Source organism: Trachurus japonicus, chromosome 11, assembly GCF_045865225.1.
Source record: "Trachurus japonicus isolate A0001 chromosome 11, Traja_1.0".
Classification (NCBI taxonomy): Eukaryota; Metazoa; Chordata; class Actinopteri; order Carangiformes; family Carangidae; genus Trachurus; species Trachurus japonicus.
Window position 1 is genome coordinate 33,625,618 of NC_140917.1, and position 17,974 is coordinate 33,643,591.

The 17,974-nt window shown below is 42.0% G+C and overlaps 1 protein-coding gene across 3 annotated transcripts in view; it reads left to right on the top strand.

Moving 5' to 3' along the window:
* The window catches only part of trappc9 (trafficking protein particle complex subunit 9), a 266,554-nt gene that overhangs the window by 43,736 nt on the left and 204,844 nt on the right, over positions 1-17,974 (top strand). For all 3 annotated transcript variants that reach the window (XM_085792340.1, XM_085792339.1, XM_085792338.1), the window contains 3 exons: positions 5,098-5,183; positions 13,825-13,951; positions 14,617-14,749. In XM_085792340.1, the coding sequence (XP_085648466.1) occupies positions 5,098-5,183; positions 13,825-13,951; positions 14,617-14,749 (346 nt within the window). The remainder of the gene's footprint in view (positions 1-5,097; positions 5,184-13,824; positions 13,952-14,616; positions 14,750-17,974) is intronic.

The window sequence follows — 17,974 nt, forward strand, 5'->3', positions numbered from 1 at the left end:
TCACATGCTATGAATCAGATTGATGTTCAGCCATAAAACAAGGGGTCCTCTAATGGGAGATTGTTCTCCCTATAATTGCTCTGAGACTCCGTTTTAAGAACTGTCTAGTCTGCAGCTATTCATTCACATTGATGTGTGCGATAGGCTATCTATTACAGTGCTATATGGACATACAGGGAGGTGGGTTTTATTTCATCTACTGTAGTCCTCAGTGGGGACACTGAGACACAGTGTGACCTGTAAGCATTTAGGCAGCGACTTCTTTTCTATTGTTTTGGCTCCGTACCCCAGCACAATGGATCTGACATAAAACAATAACTATGAGTTTAAAGTGCTGACTTCCATCTTTAAGGGAGCTCGGGGGTGTTCACATCACATAGTGAGTTAGCAGAGCAGGACATTCTTACCCCAATTTTAGAGGCAGGGGCTCTGATTCTCAGCATAGAGAGTTTTCAGGGACAAAGGTTGTAATAGCTGAGTCATCTGTCCAACACTGTGTGATTCAGGTGCTGAAAACCAGAGGATAAATCAGTGTCTTCTTCCACAGATCACTCTGGGTGGCACTAGATCTGGAGTTTTATTTGTCAACTATTCCCACATAGAGCATTCTTGTACCTGACTGGGTCTTAGGGTGATGGAAGCAGTCGTCTGCTGACACCAAAGTTGCCAATTATACAGAGCCTTGTTGTCAGTTTCCCCCAGTGGCCGGTCACGGTATTGCATTGATAAATCCCATTTGGCGGAAAAATCAATTTGCTCATAAACCACCAGAGACATCTGTGCAACTCCTGACAGTCCACCAGGAATGATTACTTTCTCCTTTATACATTTTTAAACCATGATGGTTAATTTGCAGATCTTTCCCAGAGCTTATGAAAGCTATTTTTACATTCATGACGTCAACTGGATGTAAATTTGATGTGCTAAGCAAGGCCGAGCAGGCACAGCCAAGGAGAGGGAAACTAATGGGCCTGTCCAGTGGACTGTACGGCGTGGAAGCAACACTGGAAGCGGGAGGAGAGAAAAAATGTTTCTGGTTAATGTGCAAAGCTTTTTTTTAAAAATTCAAATCCAGTGTGTTTTTTCATAATGTATACATGGTCAGTTTGAAAGCAAAAACAGCCTAACCTTGAATCTAGAGCTGCATTTCAAACTCAGCATACTCACTCGTTTCGGTCCAACCATGATGAACCAACAGGTGTTGTCGGCAGCGGGCTGAATCCGACTGAACGTGGTATAGATAGCCTATCGCGCACATCAACGTGATAGCTGCAGACTAGACAGTTCTTAAAACTGAGTCTCGGAGCAATTATAGGGAGAACAATCTCCCATTAGAGGACCCCTTGTTTTATGGCTCAACATCAATCTGATTCATAGCATGTGACTTTAAGAGCAAGAGAATACACATACTATATATTCACAGTGTCCACATACCTCAACGACTGAATTCTGAAATTGTGAGGATCACATAAATGCAACTGACAAAACAAAAGAGATTCATCAGTCATCATTGCCTCGTTTAATATTTTAATTATTCTGTAACCTCACGTTGAAGCCAGTGAGGGACACGACACCCGCAATTATCAAGTCAAAAATATATACAGTACAGTATATCACTCCTGGTGGCTGACTGTGGTATAGGTGATAGGTGATAGGAGCCTGAGCAGAGTGACTGACAAACCCGTGTTTCGGACCAAACACTCTATATAAGTGATTGCTGTCGGAAGATATACTGTAACTATTTAAGACTTATATTAACACAAATAGTCTGCTTACTTCTGCTTTAACCAGCTCTATTACTCGAAAGCTATTTAATGAAGGTAAAAATGTAGCATAGTTAAGATAAAAATCCTGCATAGGTCCTCTTTAATTAAATTGTTTTCGAACGTCCAGTCCTCAAGGTGTCTGTCGAGAAGAATTCTGACAAATATAGTTGATGACCCGAGGTCTAAGATCCAGTCTCATAATAAATCAGTGTCTTGTAGGTTCCTGACCCATGACTAATGCTGCAACCTAATGTCGGTGCTCCCACTCGGGAAAGTCTTTAGTGAAGCAGTTTGGATGCAAAGTTTATCCCAGTCCGCCATGTTTTTGGTTATTCTGGCGTGGTGCGTCTGGAACACACCACGCCAGAATAACCAACGGAATGGAAATCCAAGTTTTTCACTGGGAGATTCCGAGTTCCGAGTTGTCTTGAAGGCAGCATAAGTGTTCGACCTCTACTCTCTGGGTCATATGTGATTGTTGAAGCAACGTGCCCACATCAACACAGCGTCTGAAGTTTTTAAATCTTTTTTCTCTGTGTATTTGTTTGATGTTTGCTTGTCAACAGCATTAAATATATAGTCAGATCTGGATCTGCCTATATATTTCATCTGTTGTTTGACGTCTTTGTGAAGGTCCGCCGCTCTCTGACTCTTCCTCTATTAGTAATACAGTTGGGGCCAGCAGTACGGTAAATCACTGTAGTTTTAATGACATCTCACATGCAGTCTCAGTCAGCGGATGTGGTCAAAATGATTTTGCCAAACTCCTCTATCTAAGGCCAAGAATATACACGATCAATGTCTCGCTGCTCTGAAACATCTTGGCATCTCATGCCTGTCAAACAGATGAGGCATCTTTTGGTCTGTGCTGGACTTTTCATTCGGTTGCTGTTTAAATTCCTTCATTTAAAGCATTAACACAATTTCCTTCAGAAATGTGTCTCCATCTCAGGCTCTAATGACAGCTTTGGTTATGTTCTCCTGCTCTGGGCTTGTTTCATTTCACATGCATGATTTTTGCTCCAATGCCCGGGCATCGTGTGCATGTATTATTCAGTACTACGAACCACTGCTGATAGCTCTGCAGAATATTTCTCCGTAGGATGCAGTAACACCAGTAAACGTCTCGGGCTCTGTCTCTGGTCAGATAAAAGCTTGACACTGTGACGGGATTGACAAAATAATTTGCCCTGAAAAGACCTAAACGCAAACAAGGCCAGTGTGACTCAAAACATTAATTATTGCTTTGTAACAACAAGGTTTCAAAAAATGCCGAAGCCTTCGGAGGTTTGTCTGGAAATCACAACGGAGGCTTGAGGAGTTAGTACCGAAGCAACACAAACAAAAATGGCAGCGATCCAGTTTAGTTTTTCTATTTTCTGAGGTGTATTTCACACTTAATTGGCCGGCTATGAGAGCAAGGCCTGCGAGCCAGACCCGAGGTTGTGTGGGGTTTCCAGACATTCGTATTATAGATATCTTCCTTTTGACTGACTTAATTTCCCAAGGTGCACGGCTGCAGTTTGCCTTCCATAAATCCCCCTTCCCTGCCAGGGTTCTGAGCTTGGATTTTCAGACCCTCCTTTGCAAGTCTGTTCAGAGCGAAGGACTCTTCTAAATGGACTAGAACGTGTTACATTTCAGAATGGAGATGGGGAACGGCCACAGTGAGACTGAAGTGGCGTCTCAATCTAACAAAACCTTTCAATGTCTCATTCAGGAATGATGGATACTGCAGTGCAGAGCTGGAGTCTCTTCATGTTATTTTTCTCTTCTTCTTAAAGTAAGATGAGACTGTGAGTAAGTCCGGGCCGAACTCCAACTTTGTTCTCTCAGGAGTCAAAGACTGCAGCTTCATTCTGGATATTATTACAAATTCCTGAATGTTTAGAAAATCTGCGTGAATACAGGACCCATAATGCAACAGGAACCTGCCTTTTACTGTTTATGTTTCTCCTGAGTCCATTTGATTAGGTCCTAATATAATTTGATCTCATTGTTCCTGCTGGCAGCTCAGTAAATCTCATTCTGGGAGCCAACAATGACCCATCGGAGGCCTTATCTTGCCTTTAACAGCTTCCTGCATCTATTCAAATGCTGTGTGTACAACTCAACACCACACCCGTATAAGAAGTTCTCACTCGGACATTAATATGCTGTTGTAATTGCCTCCATCACTTTTGAGAGGACTCTTCACAAGATTTTGGAATACGGCTCCAAGGCTTTGCTCTCACTAAGCAGAGCAGCATTCAGTATTGACATGAATGAGGCCACTCCAACACAGAACACTCCAGAAAACAAAACAGAACAAACAAAAACCTTGCATCATCTGGTGCAAAAAAAAAAAAAAATTAGAATCTGGGAACACACTGTGGCGGCCAATCAAACATGTTCAAGTGCACATTTCCAAGAGATTGCACTGTAATGACATTTCTACTGTTTATCTCGTGACTGTTGTGAATGTAAATGTAAATATGAACTAACAGCCTATGGCTATATTCATTATGTTTCTTTTTTATTTACTTTTATTTCTTTTAATATTTTTATACAGTACATATATTTTACCCTGCTAGTCATCAATGCACTTGCACTGTCACTTTATTCATACGCATACTCAGGAAGGATCATACATAATTGTTGAATAACTGAATGTTTATTGTTACTGTTTATTGTCTGTCTTGTTTCTATGTGGTTGCACTTTAAGGTTTTAGCTTTTAAACTCGTTGTGCTGCTGTGCAATGACAAAATAAACAGATTCTGATTCTGATGGAAGGTCAATGATTGTTAACAGGTGCTGCGAGAAGTCTCACCAAATCCTACTGATGATATTTCATTGTCCTTGTGGCAACAGAATCAACACACCTGCACCTGAAATGGATAAAATTAATTATAGACTTTAAAGGATTTTTACATTATACAGATGTTTTTTGACAGATTGTGTTAATTATTGATCTTTAAAGTGAGTCCAACCAGCTGTAGCTAAGTGAAACTGAGCTTGTCCTTTTTATATCCACTCTTGTTGAGAAAGCAAAAGTGTGTGTTCTCCAATATGTCGGCCCGTTTCTTTAAAGGAGCTTATTGCATCTCAGCTGAAGCGAGGAGGATTTTATTCAGTGATTATTCACTTTGGTTCGAAATTTATTAAAAATGAATCAGCAAGATTTTTTTTATTTTATTTACATCATCTATCACTGACTGATGCCCTTGCTCTTTAATAGCAACATATCTTAATAGTGTATTTCCCTCAGCTCATAAATTCCAAATGGGTTTTAATATCACTGATGTCTTATTCTAATGTTGTAATGTATTCATGTCTTTTCATTTTCCCCAGACTTCCAGTGGGTTCAGGGGGATGTTTGTGAGGTGCAGCTTATGGTCTACAACCCCATGCCTTATGAGCTTCGAGTGGAGAACATGGTAGGTGAAATTTCTTCCACCTGAATTTCAAATGCACCGTAAAGTTTTCAAGGTACAAGGAGATGTATACATTTCTTTTTGTCTTCTTGGTATAATTGAAGCCAGGAATACTAATCTAGTGACTGGACCTTCCAGATACTCGTGTCTTTGTTCTACAGTCACTTCAGTCACATTCACTGATCGCAGGAAATCTCCATTTCACTAATTGTGGGGTCCTAGCCCCAGTTGGCTGGATCTCTGTTGAATTGGGTCAGTCACTTTAAATGGGATGAATATTTATGCAGCACTCATTTTACATTATCTTTCTTAAATTAATTGACATTACTATGCACTATAGTACTTAAATTAAATTAAAGAGTTTTCTTTTTTTGGGGGGGTAAATTCTTGCCAAAAAAGAAAAAGCCGAATTAGGTTGATTATGATTCTATGTATAAAATAGCCCTTTTTAAAGGGTGCATTTGTGGTTTTAAAGGGATACGCCAACATTTTTTATCGTGTCTTGCCTCACTCCCGAGTCCATGACCAGCAGCAAGATACGAAAAAAAAAAAATGTTGGCATATCCCTGGAACAACCAAAAACCATCTAAGTCTAGTTTTACATCTACTTTTTGGCTGTTGCTCTAATAACAACAGGTCAGTGAGCCCATCTGAAGCTCTCCTCTGATTGGCTGTTGTGATCAAAGAAAAATACAGCAGATTTCAGGAAAACGCTCAAAGAAACCAAACGCTGCAGGAATGGACACTGGGTCCAGTCATAATGTGGGAGCGGTGACTGCTTTGTTGTGACATCACAATGTTACAGAAGTCCTGACGACTGCTTTTTGGCCTTAGTTGCTGAATACAGGCTGTCTGCATTTCTATGTGGACTGTAGGCTTTGATACGTTAAGCGTATTAATACAGAACCCAGACCTGCTCTGTAATAAAAAATCTTCAATATATGATAGATAGATCAGAGTTTCTGATTCATTGCCACATCTTTGTGAAAACAGGAGGTTGTTCATGCGGTTTTCTTACAGCCGTGGTGCAAGCCACCGAAGAATCACCCCAGGTGAAGCGGCGCTGCGGCGCTGCGTCGTCTTCCTTGATCCCTTAAAAGCCTCTCTCTGACAGTTTGATACTGTAATGATTGTATGAGACGAGAGAGCAAACTCTTCTCGCTCCTCGCAGCAAGAGAGCATCGCTTGGGAGAGACAGCCACCCCTGTAGTGCCATTACTTTTATGGCTTCACACACCACCCTGTCAGACCAGATAGGCTCTAATACTGAGGTGAGGGCAACATGACTCGCTTTCCATTTCTGTGCAAAAGAAAGTTTGAACAGAGCCATCAGACATCAGGGAGTCCAATTTAATTGTGTAGCTTAGTAGTTGCTTGGTGACTGTAGCAACGTCTATTTCTAATTTATGCACTTTCCTCTGTTCCTTACCACTCCTTTTACACACGCACACACCGGTTGAGCCACTTTATCAGGTTCAAGGGTGCAAAAGATTACCAATTAAATAGCTTTTTCTTCCTGCTCATGGCTGTGTCTGTTTATGAATGCGACGATGTGGGACAGCCTTGAAATGCAAAGCAGTCTCTGGGCTCAATAAAAAAAAAGCCAGAAGTGAGAGGTCTGCTCTCAGCTGTTGGAACGCAGCGTCACGCGGCAATGTACTACCTGTCAAAAGTGATGTTGCCTTTAATTATTTGCAAAGTCGTGAACAAATTGCCGTGAAAGTTTGGGTGGCAGAGTGTAAATGAAGACACTGGCCTTCTTAACTGCGGCGGCTGTCTCAGAGCCGGCGCCAAATAGACTTGGACAGGTCTCGCTGGGTTGATTTAGCCGCTCTGCCTCGTCTGATAACGGCACATGGCTGTTCCAGACGCAGGGAAACGCCGGCGACATCCGGGGTTCGGAACATCTGGAAAGTGTTTAAACCCTGAGGTGTAATCAGCAGCCGGCTGTTCACGAGTTAAAGCTCCAGTGAGCCCAATTGTGTGTCATCTCGCTAGAGCACAAAATTTGGCTACGGTAGAGAAAAGTCTGTTTTGGCTGAAAAAAGCGCTGATTCTGAGCTAAAAAAAACATTTTGCTTTTCACACTTATTCAAAAAAAAAAAAAAAAGGAGAAAGAATTGTGTGTGAAAGCTGGACATTAGGATTTTTGCTGCTCAAGTCACTTTGATACAGTAATGACTTTTGTAAAGACTTTGCAGCCAGAAAAGAAACAACCGTAAACAGTTTTTTGCACAACGCCTCATTTGAGCCATTAGTTCCAATACAAATTTAATGAACAAACATTTAATATATAAGATATGGTATATAAAGTGAGCTGGCCGAAGGGCTGCAAAGTCTCAGCTCACCACAGACATGATGTCTTCATTCATGCTCCACTCAGAGGTGTGGCCTTCGTTTCATCCCAAAGTCTGGGAATTCTATGTAAGTATAAAAATATTTGGCCATCTTTATATGATTTAAAAGATGAATTGTTAAAGTGAGGAAAGTGGAAAGAATAAAAAGGTATTTATTTACAAAGAGATAAAGAGCAGCTAATCTGGATGTAGGTTCTGGGCTAGTCTGGGGGGGTAGGGGTTCCTGGCTCATGTGAAGGAATGGTTTTGGTTTGGAAGTGGGCATGGGAGTCCAGAAGCAGGGGCAGGAACAAGATAAACCGGTTTGAGAGGTTCAGAATTGAACACTGAGCTGGGTCCAGAGGGAGACGTGGAGTAGGAACAGGAAGCAGGGAGAGGTGAGGCTAGTTAAAGCGAGGGTGAAAGGAGGATCTGGCGAGGAGGAGATGAGGTAACCAGGCTTTTATCCTGCTTGGGTGATTGGAGATGAGCTGCAGGTCTGGACCCCAGATGATTGGCCCAGCTCCTGAGACCCACACCTAGACAGGAAAGACAGACAGTAACAAACACACCCACAAGAGGGAGGAGAAACAAAGAGGAAAACTGATCTTCTAGCTCATTGGTTCCCAACCTGGGGTCTGGGCCCCCCTCAGGGCGGCGTCAGAGATTTCAGGGGGTCCACAGAGCTTTGTCTGTTCTGAGGTTGTGAAGTTATCAATATTATATTTGTGCACATTGGGATTTTGAAATCGCAATAACACACCTAATTGGATAATCAAAATCATGTATAAACAAAGACAATAGGAACAAAAACTTACAACCTGCCTGCTCCTACAGTAGGGACATGATAACAATTATAACACAACAAAGGAAAATGGACAGAAAGATAAAATAAAAAATAAAACAAAATAAAATACAACAAAATAGGATAGAACAAAATAGATGAATAGATTAATAAATCGGAATGGATTCAAAATATATAGGGGCCGTAGGCAGGGCTCCTGGCTGGCTGGTCTTTGACAAAGGCAGGGGGGGCTTCAAGGAAAAAAGGTTGGGAACCACTAGCTTTGTAGCACTGACATAACAAATTGTTGCATAGGTGAATGTCCACACACCAGAGCCTCATATCTGTCCAATGGTGACAGATCAGGTCAGGTGACTCTATTTATATAATCACAAAGGCCCCATAATATTCAGAAAGTCTAACACTGGCTGAATGATTCAGCCCCAACATGTTGATGTGCTTCAGGTTGAGTTGGAATGAGGTGGTGGTGCCTGCGTGGGTTCTCTCCGGGTTCTCCAGCTTCTTCTCAAAGTCCAGATGCACACTTGATGGATTGGCGACCAGGTGTGAATGTGATGTGTGTTTGGCTGGTGATGAACCAGGCTGGACCCTGCCCTTTGCCCTATGTCAGCTGGGATTGGCTCCAGTCCAGGTGTTACAGCCAGTGGATGAGTGGGAACCATCTCCCCCTCCATTGATGCGGCCCTGTTGTTCTTGGTATTGAAGTTCACAGTGTAATACTCGGAGCTGCCAGTTTTGCAAAGTCGCTGTGAGGCGATGCCATCAAACAGAGGTCAGGTAGTGATAAGAATGTCATTAATTCCTCCCCCGCCTATAGGTGCATTGATCAGGTCACAGATGGAGGCTGAGGCTCTTAACAGCTCCGCAGCAGCTGTGAACCTCAGGTGGTGTTGTAGAGTCACACAGGTAGAGGCAGACAGGGCCACGCAGGCTGCCAAGACCGGCTCTGTCGCCCAGACAAAGTGACTGCTGTTAGACCCCAGAACCGTATATCCACCGGTATATACACCAGCTCACACTGTGCCACACAAACACACGCGCACAAGGTCACTTTTTCATCTTCCGTCACCAAGGTGACCCCGCAGTTTGGCAAGGCAGGCGCTTCTTTCTCAGTCGCCACACGACTTCGGCGCTAATACCCAGCTTTTCTTTGTGCTTTATCGATTTTCTATTAATGTGGGGCTTTTTTTTTACCACAACACCCAGCTTTTCATTTTCAGAGGGGGTCACTGTCATTCTTTCCACAAGAACAAATAGAAAACGACAAACAATTATTTTAGGTTTGTCTGTCATTTACTTATGTACTTGAAAATAACAGACGTTATTTACTTATGTTGAAAATAACAGACGTTATTACATTGTTTTTCTGGGGGGATCCAGTCTTTTCTTTCTTTCTTTCTTTCTTTCTTTCTTTCTTTCTTTCTTTCTTTCTTTCTTTCTTTCTTTCTTTCTTTCTTTCTTTCTTTCTTTCTTTCTTTCTTTCTTTCTTTCTTTCTTTCTTCCTTCTGTGACTCTCTGTCTTCAGACTTGCAGTTATGTGCCAGACCATAATCAACAATGGTAATTCCACTATTATCAAAGCATTGGTCAAAGCAACAAAAGGTCAGTTGCATACTTGTTGCACACATGAGCTAAAACAATGCGATTCACTTTGCCCGTGCTCTAATCATTATTGTTAATGAAAACTGGCTAATTAACCTTTTCAAAGCCAAATGCAAATGAACTACTTCCAATAGGTTAACAGCTGTATTTCTGCAGGCCAATAAAGGCGTACAATGTCCTGAAGTGAAAGCAAGGAGAGTTTAAATCACAGCCATGGCACCTCGGAGGCTCAGCTCTTCGGCAGCCTTCCCTCCAGTGAGGTAGTGTCTGCTGTTAGGGGGATTGATGCAGTCATTACGTCACCTCAGTCTGCCTCGTGCAACCAGGCGCTGTGTACTTGGAATGTAAATATAGTTTTTGCGAGGAGGCATGATTACACATTCGGCGGAAAACTTTAAAGGCGCACGCGGGCCTCGGCATGACTGCAAATGAGCGGCAGCTGCTCTTGCCTGGTTTTGTCACCGGAGGGAGTGTGACAACCACTTGCTGTGTATTTCAGTTCTTTTTTTTCTTCTTTTTTTAAAGTGTTATCCATCAGAGACTACTGAGATCCTGCAGGTGATGGCCCATCCTGTGGCCTGTAACAGCTCCAGTGTAACCGTGTAACTGCTCTGCTGTGTTTCATCTTTAATTTCAATTTCAAAACACATTGGTAGAAATCTAGGGAACAGTTGTTGATTAGACTAAAGATGACTTTACTGCTGATTGGTGATTCTCTGACATTATACCCAAGCAGCACTGTGACACTGTAAAGTTTGACTGAAATATATCATGTTTTGTTGAAAACATAGAGGACTGATGGAGGATAAGCTCTAGATCAGACATGGGCAAGCTATTCCACTTTAGGGCCCGTGTGGCTGCAGGTTTTTGTTCCAACCAATCAGGAGCAAACAGTTGGACCGATCAGCTGTCTGAAGACTGAGGGTGTTTTCACACATACTGGTCCAGACCACTGGTGCGCACGAGAAGTCAAAATGATACATTGGTTCATTTTTCAGCTAGTATGGTCCATGTTCACACATGTTTGTTGCTGCTCTGGTCCAAACGTATTATCTCATAGCGTGGTGAATGTGCAGGTCACAACTTGTCCACCAGAGCATTGTGGAGTTGTTGGATTGTGTATTTGATGAGTTTGATGAGGGAGACCAAGAAATCCCATTAGTCTCTGTAGTGTAGCTTTGAGCAGATCGCGGCTCGGCTCCACTGTTCTAAAAATAGCTTGCACCGAAAGGGTAATAAACCTACTGAACCTACTTTGGCCAGTTTGCCAAAATGTTGAACTATCCCTTTAATATGTAGCGGACCCAAAAACCACCCAATCTGGCAACACCTATCAGCTGTTTGGATCAGAGGCGCTGGAAGAGGTGGAGTGATACAGCGCGTTGCGGAGCCTGTCTCTCTGGTTGGTTCCAGATCAACCGGAGTTTGAGAGAGAAGTCCAAGTCATCTGACATAGTATTTGAGCATTATTTTAAAACTAGTAATGCAATAGTTACTTTTCCTGGTAATTAGTTAGCCTGCTTCCATCATGTTGTAACTCAGTTACTTTTTGGTGAAAGTAACTAGTAACTATACAGTAAATAATTACCTTTTTAAAGTAACGTGCCGAACACTGGTTAAAAGTGATAAAATAATTGCTGTCTGTGGTCATATATGGGCTGAGGCAATCGTTTTGAAAAATAATAGCTTGCAGCAACCTATTGAAAAAATAGAAACGAAAAAAGAACTATGAACTTGTTCATTTTTGGAACCGTAAACTTAGTTCAATTATGAACTATGACTGAACTAGTTCATTTTAGAACTTTCCCAACAGTGCGCACCACTGGCAAAGCATCATGTTTCCATGACGACTGACTGGAAAAAGACATGTGGTATGTCACGTTAACATGAGTTCTGTAGAAATTAAACCCTTGAGAAGTAATGCTAAACTTACAATGGAGACTGACTCACGTAGCACGCAGCTTATTTGAAATGGTCATTTCATTTTATATTGTTTGTACTATAGTAACCACTCTCACTAGATTTTGATACAGTCGATTTTGAGAATGAAGTCAGCAGTTGTACAGTGCTGATCATGTTCTGATGATGATGTAAACTCCAAGGTGGAACCACTATTCACTTTACTAAGTAATCCAGCAGGAGTCTGTATTGGTGTGAAAGTAGACAAGCAGTAGAGAACTTTACAGAATGAGGCTGCATTGTGGTAAAAGTTGAGTCAGGTTGAAGTTGGCCTGTGTTGTTTTGCTGGAGCCCCCTCCTCCACTGCACCGCCAAACTCTCCTACAAATAAATGAGGCCTGCCTTTATTCAAACAGCATTTCTATCTCTCTGCACGCTGCCTTAGTTTTATAAGAAGTCAGTTATTTTGCAAAGTGGCATTAGGTTCATTATCAAGGTCACATTGAGTCTGAAAATGTAGTAGTCGAGAATTTAATTCAACTTTAAAAAGAACTTTCTCTTACTCTCATGGTACTTGAAAATTGCTGAGTTGTTTTTAGGTCAGAAATTGGATAATGGATTATTTTAAAGGTTTTTAATGCGATTCCTCTTAGAAATAATATCACACCAGTTTAATTACTAAGGGCTGTGGTGACATCCCTCAAAAGAAGTCTGACAGTTCAAGAAAAAGCCTGTCATACACCCTTTGTCCCTGCTCTCATCAGAATATCCATCCATCCATCAACCAATAAAAATGATGGCTAATACAGCAGTAATAAACCAGAATCATACTTGGAGCGATTTGTCTATAAATCACATTGTAAGTCTTTCTGAGTTGACCCATAACTACTCTTTGGATGGTCAATGCAAGGTTTTTCTAATGGATGAAAAACCTCGGCATGATTGGATGTTTCTGGTCTCCGTGGCGCCCAGTGTGCAAGAGGACTGCTGAGTTTTGAAAGCCGTCTGATCCGCGGTCCTTGCGCATTGTGATCTGCAGGACTTGCATTCAATCACCTCTCAGGCATTGATGGCTCAAGTGGCCATTTCCCATGGAGAACAGTTATTTTCTGTGGAAATGGCCGTCTCACGCCGTCAGAGGTTTAATCTTGGCGACATCATGGGTGGATTAAGATGATGGAGCAGACGGAACCGTTGGAGACAGAGATGCTTCACACTAAACTGGCACTGGGGGATCAGACAGCTGCACATCACTGTCTGTTCAGTGGTGGCCACATTATCATGGAGTGTCAAATACAAGCTGAGAGCTGAGGGTTTTTTATTTTGTTGAAGTTTTATAGACTGTTGTTTTCAGTTTTCTGGCTTTTTTAAAACTCTAATATCATTGCAATTCTTTTCTCAGTAGGGTTCCCTAACTACTGCTACATTACTCACCGATTTGTTGTTTGTGAAGGAGGACATTTTCTCATAGGAAGTAGAAGTTTCTTTTATTTTATTTCTCTGTACTGGTGTTGGGTTCGTATGCCACATTCTCTTGGATGTGGTATCTCAGTAGCACCTTACGGGAGTTCTCGAATCGTGGGGCTTCTCGTGGAGGACTTGAACGTGTCTCCATTCTTGGTGGACGACATAACACAGCAACATGTGTCTTTTGGTTTATTAAAGTCATTTTTCACCTTCAAACAATAGCAATAGTTTTTTTCCATGCGTGTTTTGCCACCATGGTGAAACAGTTTGCCACAGGGTTTATTTGGCTGCATATTATTCTTTATGTTTTCCATGATGTTTACAGTTTATAGCCTACATGCCAACTATTTACAGAATCAAGATCTAGTTTCTACTCAAAAAATGAAGTTTATAAAGTGACAGCATCTGGAGCAGCCAGTTTAGAGACTATTCACCAAGACTTCCTGTTTGATCCAGAGGTGGACTCAGTTTATGGTTTCGTAAAACTGCTCTCTACCTGTTACATGTTGATCATCATCTTGTCTTCTGTCCTCAGGGCCTGTTGACCTCTGGAGTGGAGTTTGAGTCCCTGCCTGCTGCTCTGTCCCTGCCTGCAGAGTCCGGCCTGTACCCCGTCACTCTGGTCGGTGTCCCACGTACGGCCGGCAACATCACCGTCAACGGTGAGTCCAGATGAAAACATAACACTACTGTGCCTTTTCCAGCCTGGATTCTAACATTAAAGGTGTTGGCTGCAAGTTTAATTCCTCCCGGCCAGTAGGTGTCGCACTCACACTCGCCAGGTAACGCCTATAGGGAGTGGCTAGTAGTTAAAGCTAAGCTAACGCTAACCGTATTTATTGAGCAGTGTTGACAGCAGACTGGATTCACATCTGAATCATTTCACACTAACTCACCTGCAGAGGAACACGACAAACCCACAGCATCACAACTGCACCGGAAACGTTACAGTACCGGCTGACCGTTAGTTAGCATTAGCATTAGCATTAGCATGATGCGATTTCTCCACAGAGCTATCAGAATCTGGCTCCCCCTGAGCTCACGTGACATCAACGTACTAATGCTTTTGGCGCAGAGATCATTTAATGCCGACGTTGCCAACGTAACCAGATGTAAATATTTATATATTTTGGACCCGTCAAAATGTATAAAACATTATTTATACACTCACAAAAAGAATATAGTAATATTAATACTTTTATTCTGCACCCCTTTAGATGTTCTGTGGATGTATTATTTTTTGAAAAATAAATCGTTTTGATGAAAAAGTTGCAGCATTAACCTTTAAGTTCACTTCATGTACTTTGATGTGTGACTCTGAACCCAGGCTACCACACGTCGGTGTTCGGCGTGACCAGTGACTGCCTGCTGGAGGGCCTGCATAGTGTGAAGACTGGCGGCTGTTTGGTGGAGGTCATCCCCTCCCTCCCTCGCCTCCAGCTCAGCACATCTCTACCACGGTCAGAAACCTCCCTGCTCTCGCATCTCACATCCGCTCTCACACATGTAGCACGTAACATTTGTGATAGCCACAGTTTGACAAACCAGCGAACAGGATCATTTGACACGTTTACAGTGCAGTCCATTAGCTGGAGGGCTGATTGCTCTGTACTTACTCATACTGAATGAGACAATCATCACAATATTAAACTACTGACACATTCATCCCAGGGCATTTAGGTCCACATAAGATAAAAACTAACTGGGAGTATTATAGACCTTTTTAATACATGCCCTACAGATTTATAGAGCGCATTTAGTTCAACTTCAGTACACGCGTCATATCTAATATCTGGTTGCATGTTTAGCTTGAGTAAGTGACAACACATGCAGAGTGAAGTGAGATCAGGTGACTCACAGTACAGACGAGATGCCGTTTGGGCATTAGAAAATGTAATAAAGGGCAACGAGTCCTCCTCTGTTCACCCACGATTGATGCGAACATCCTCAAACACCCTTAAAGCTGAAAGTCAGCACTTTAATCTCACATCCATTGTTGCTGAAGTGCAGAGCCAAAACAATGAAAAATGTGTCATTGTCCCTCCACTCACACACGCACGGCAGCGCACATCGATAGTGTACTCACTTCCCTAACGAGGAAGACAAGCTAAATGGTCAGGCTATGAGATGTTTACACAGTGACTCACTGTTAAGTATCTATCTGATTAAAATGGGCAGACTTTAAGGTGGAGTGGGCTGAATGTCACAGCTAACAGACGCTATTGTTACTGTATAGTTTTGTTGTTAGAATAAAAGATAGTTGATCGGTACTGAGCAGAATTTCATACAAAACAGCAGCAAATACAGACGAACGCAGCCTCCAGGCTGATCCAAATATGAGAGGAGGGGTATCTGTACTAGACTCAACTCCACTCACCCTTTTTGGGAACAGTACCTGGAATTTGGTACAGTACCTGGTTCTACTTGTCTGGTACCACCTTGGCCGAGGTTCCAAAAATGGGTAGAGAGGAACTAAAGGGAGACGTGAAAACACTGCAGGCCACTGATTGGCTGAGAAATCACTGTGACGCGGCATGCACGGAATGTCCTGCATGGCTGAAACCCATGCCCGCCATTTTTAAACATCACAGTCACAATTTTTCAGTCAGTTAAGTTCATTTTGGAAAATGGCAGCCCCTTCGTCATCGATCAAGGAGGTCGTCCATCCCATTGATATCCTCTATTGTTTGATGCCACAGAGGTTTTGCACCGTCCCTATGACGACCATCCTATAAAGGAAAACGGCCCCCAGAATAGTACCTGGTAAATTTGTGGAGTCGAGCTGGTTTCAAATTGTGGAAATGTGGCACTTGAGAAGCAACCTGTCACTCCAAATAGCCACATCCTCATACAGAACTAAGCCTGAACAAGACGTTGGAATATTTCAACTTAAGGAGGAAATTAACTGAAGAGCTCACAACTGCAGTTTTGCACCGTCTGTAAACATGTTTATTCTGCTGTAAGGCTGGACATGTTAACATGGGAGTCAATGGGGTTGATTCTCTGTTGTAATGATCAGCCTGATCATTAGCAGTTTTTGGCACTTGTGTGTTAGCTCCATACTTAAGCCCCGGGGAGGGTGGCTGCCTGGTTTTCACACTTGAAAGGCAGATCAGGATCAGGTTCGAAGACCAAACTCCGTTTCTCGTAAGCCAGATTCTAAACTAACTCTCTGTCTAACAAAAGAGATAACTCTGGATTTGTAAAGATTATGAGCAGATGGAACTTTAAGATTCAGCGGATTCAGCCCTGAAATGAAACAGAGCCTCATTTCTTTTGAGAATCAATAAATTGCCAGTGAGAGAAAAAAAAACAGACTAATTATATATTCATACTTAATTATATATTAATATTTGTGATTTGTGATTTTAATTGGTAATTTGTACCGATAATTACAGTTGGATCAACTGATTTTAAAAATGTTTATTGCACATTTAAACACTGCCCAGGGTTGTGTGCATTAAAACAGCTGAAACACTCATTAGGGTTCCCCCAGTGGCTCACCTGGTAGAGTCCATACCACATAACCCCTGGCCAATGGCAGCCAGGGGTTTGAGCCAATCACAATGAAGGCAAAATACCAAAAAGACAACAACAACTCAATATTCATCACATATTTCTTCCTCTGTCAGAAACACCAACTTCAGTTGAGTTGAGATGAGATTACTTTATTTATCCCATAGGGCAATTCTGTTTCTACAGTTGACCATTGCACCACATTCATTTACACGAGCATACATACAAGTGAGGAGGAAAGTAAGTAAATAAGTATGACAATAAATACATAAGTAGGGCAATAGACATAAAAAAACACACAGTACTTGTACTAACTACAGCTTCAAGCCAGCTCAACATTCAACAATTTAATGGCAAAAAGCACAAAAGACCTAGAATAGGTGAACCTGTTTGCCCGTACATTCTGTAAGTGAAATGAAATTTAGAAAAACCAGGGAACATGAGAGGATAAATCATGGGTTATTACTACGAGAAAATAGCAGGTGGAGCACCCTGTTGGAGTGTTGTAAATCACTCTGACGGTGGACCTGCTGTAAATGCACTGTTCAGGTCATGCCTGTAAGTACAGCACTTGAACAGCTTTTGATGTGGAAAGTCTTTTTTTTTTATTCTGGAGTGCTGAATGAGCACTGCAGCAGACATATGAAGCAAACAGAATGGAAATGGAACATCACCAGTCTCTTGGTGGTCTCACTGGGTCTGGGTCTCACTGGGTTTTAGATGAATCTTCGCTTCAGAACAAAACCCCACCCCTGACATTACAAACACCACTGTTACTGTTATTAACTTCAGTAATTTACAAGCTTAAAGGCTCACAACAAAGACAGGTGTTATTTACCATATTTTATAAAATGGTTTTACTGACTCTGTCTAAAGGAGTGACATATCCACTCTCCAGGATTTGGATAGAAAGTTTCCATCTTTGTTTTATCCACCATAACATACATACTGTACATAAATGTCAGTAACATTTCAAGGAGCTATTTTAGTGTTGGCCTGCAGTCAGGCTCAGACAGAAAGTACAGGGAGTTGGTAATGGCTGGAATTATAATTCCACCCTCAGGCATGGTGTTTGTTGCATTTTTAAAGTAATAAATGTGCATGTATAATGAGGCATGTTGAGCACCCGCATTTGATCTTTCATAATCTTGGACATTCTCGTTTGCTCC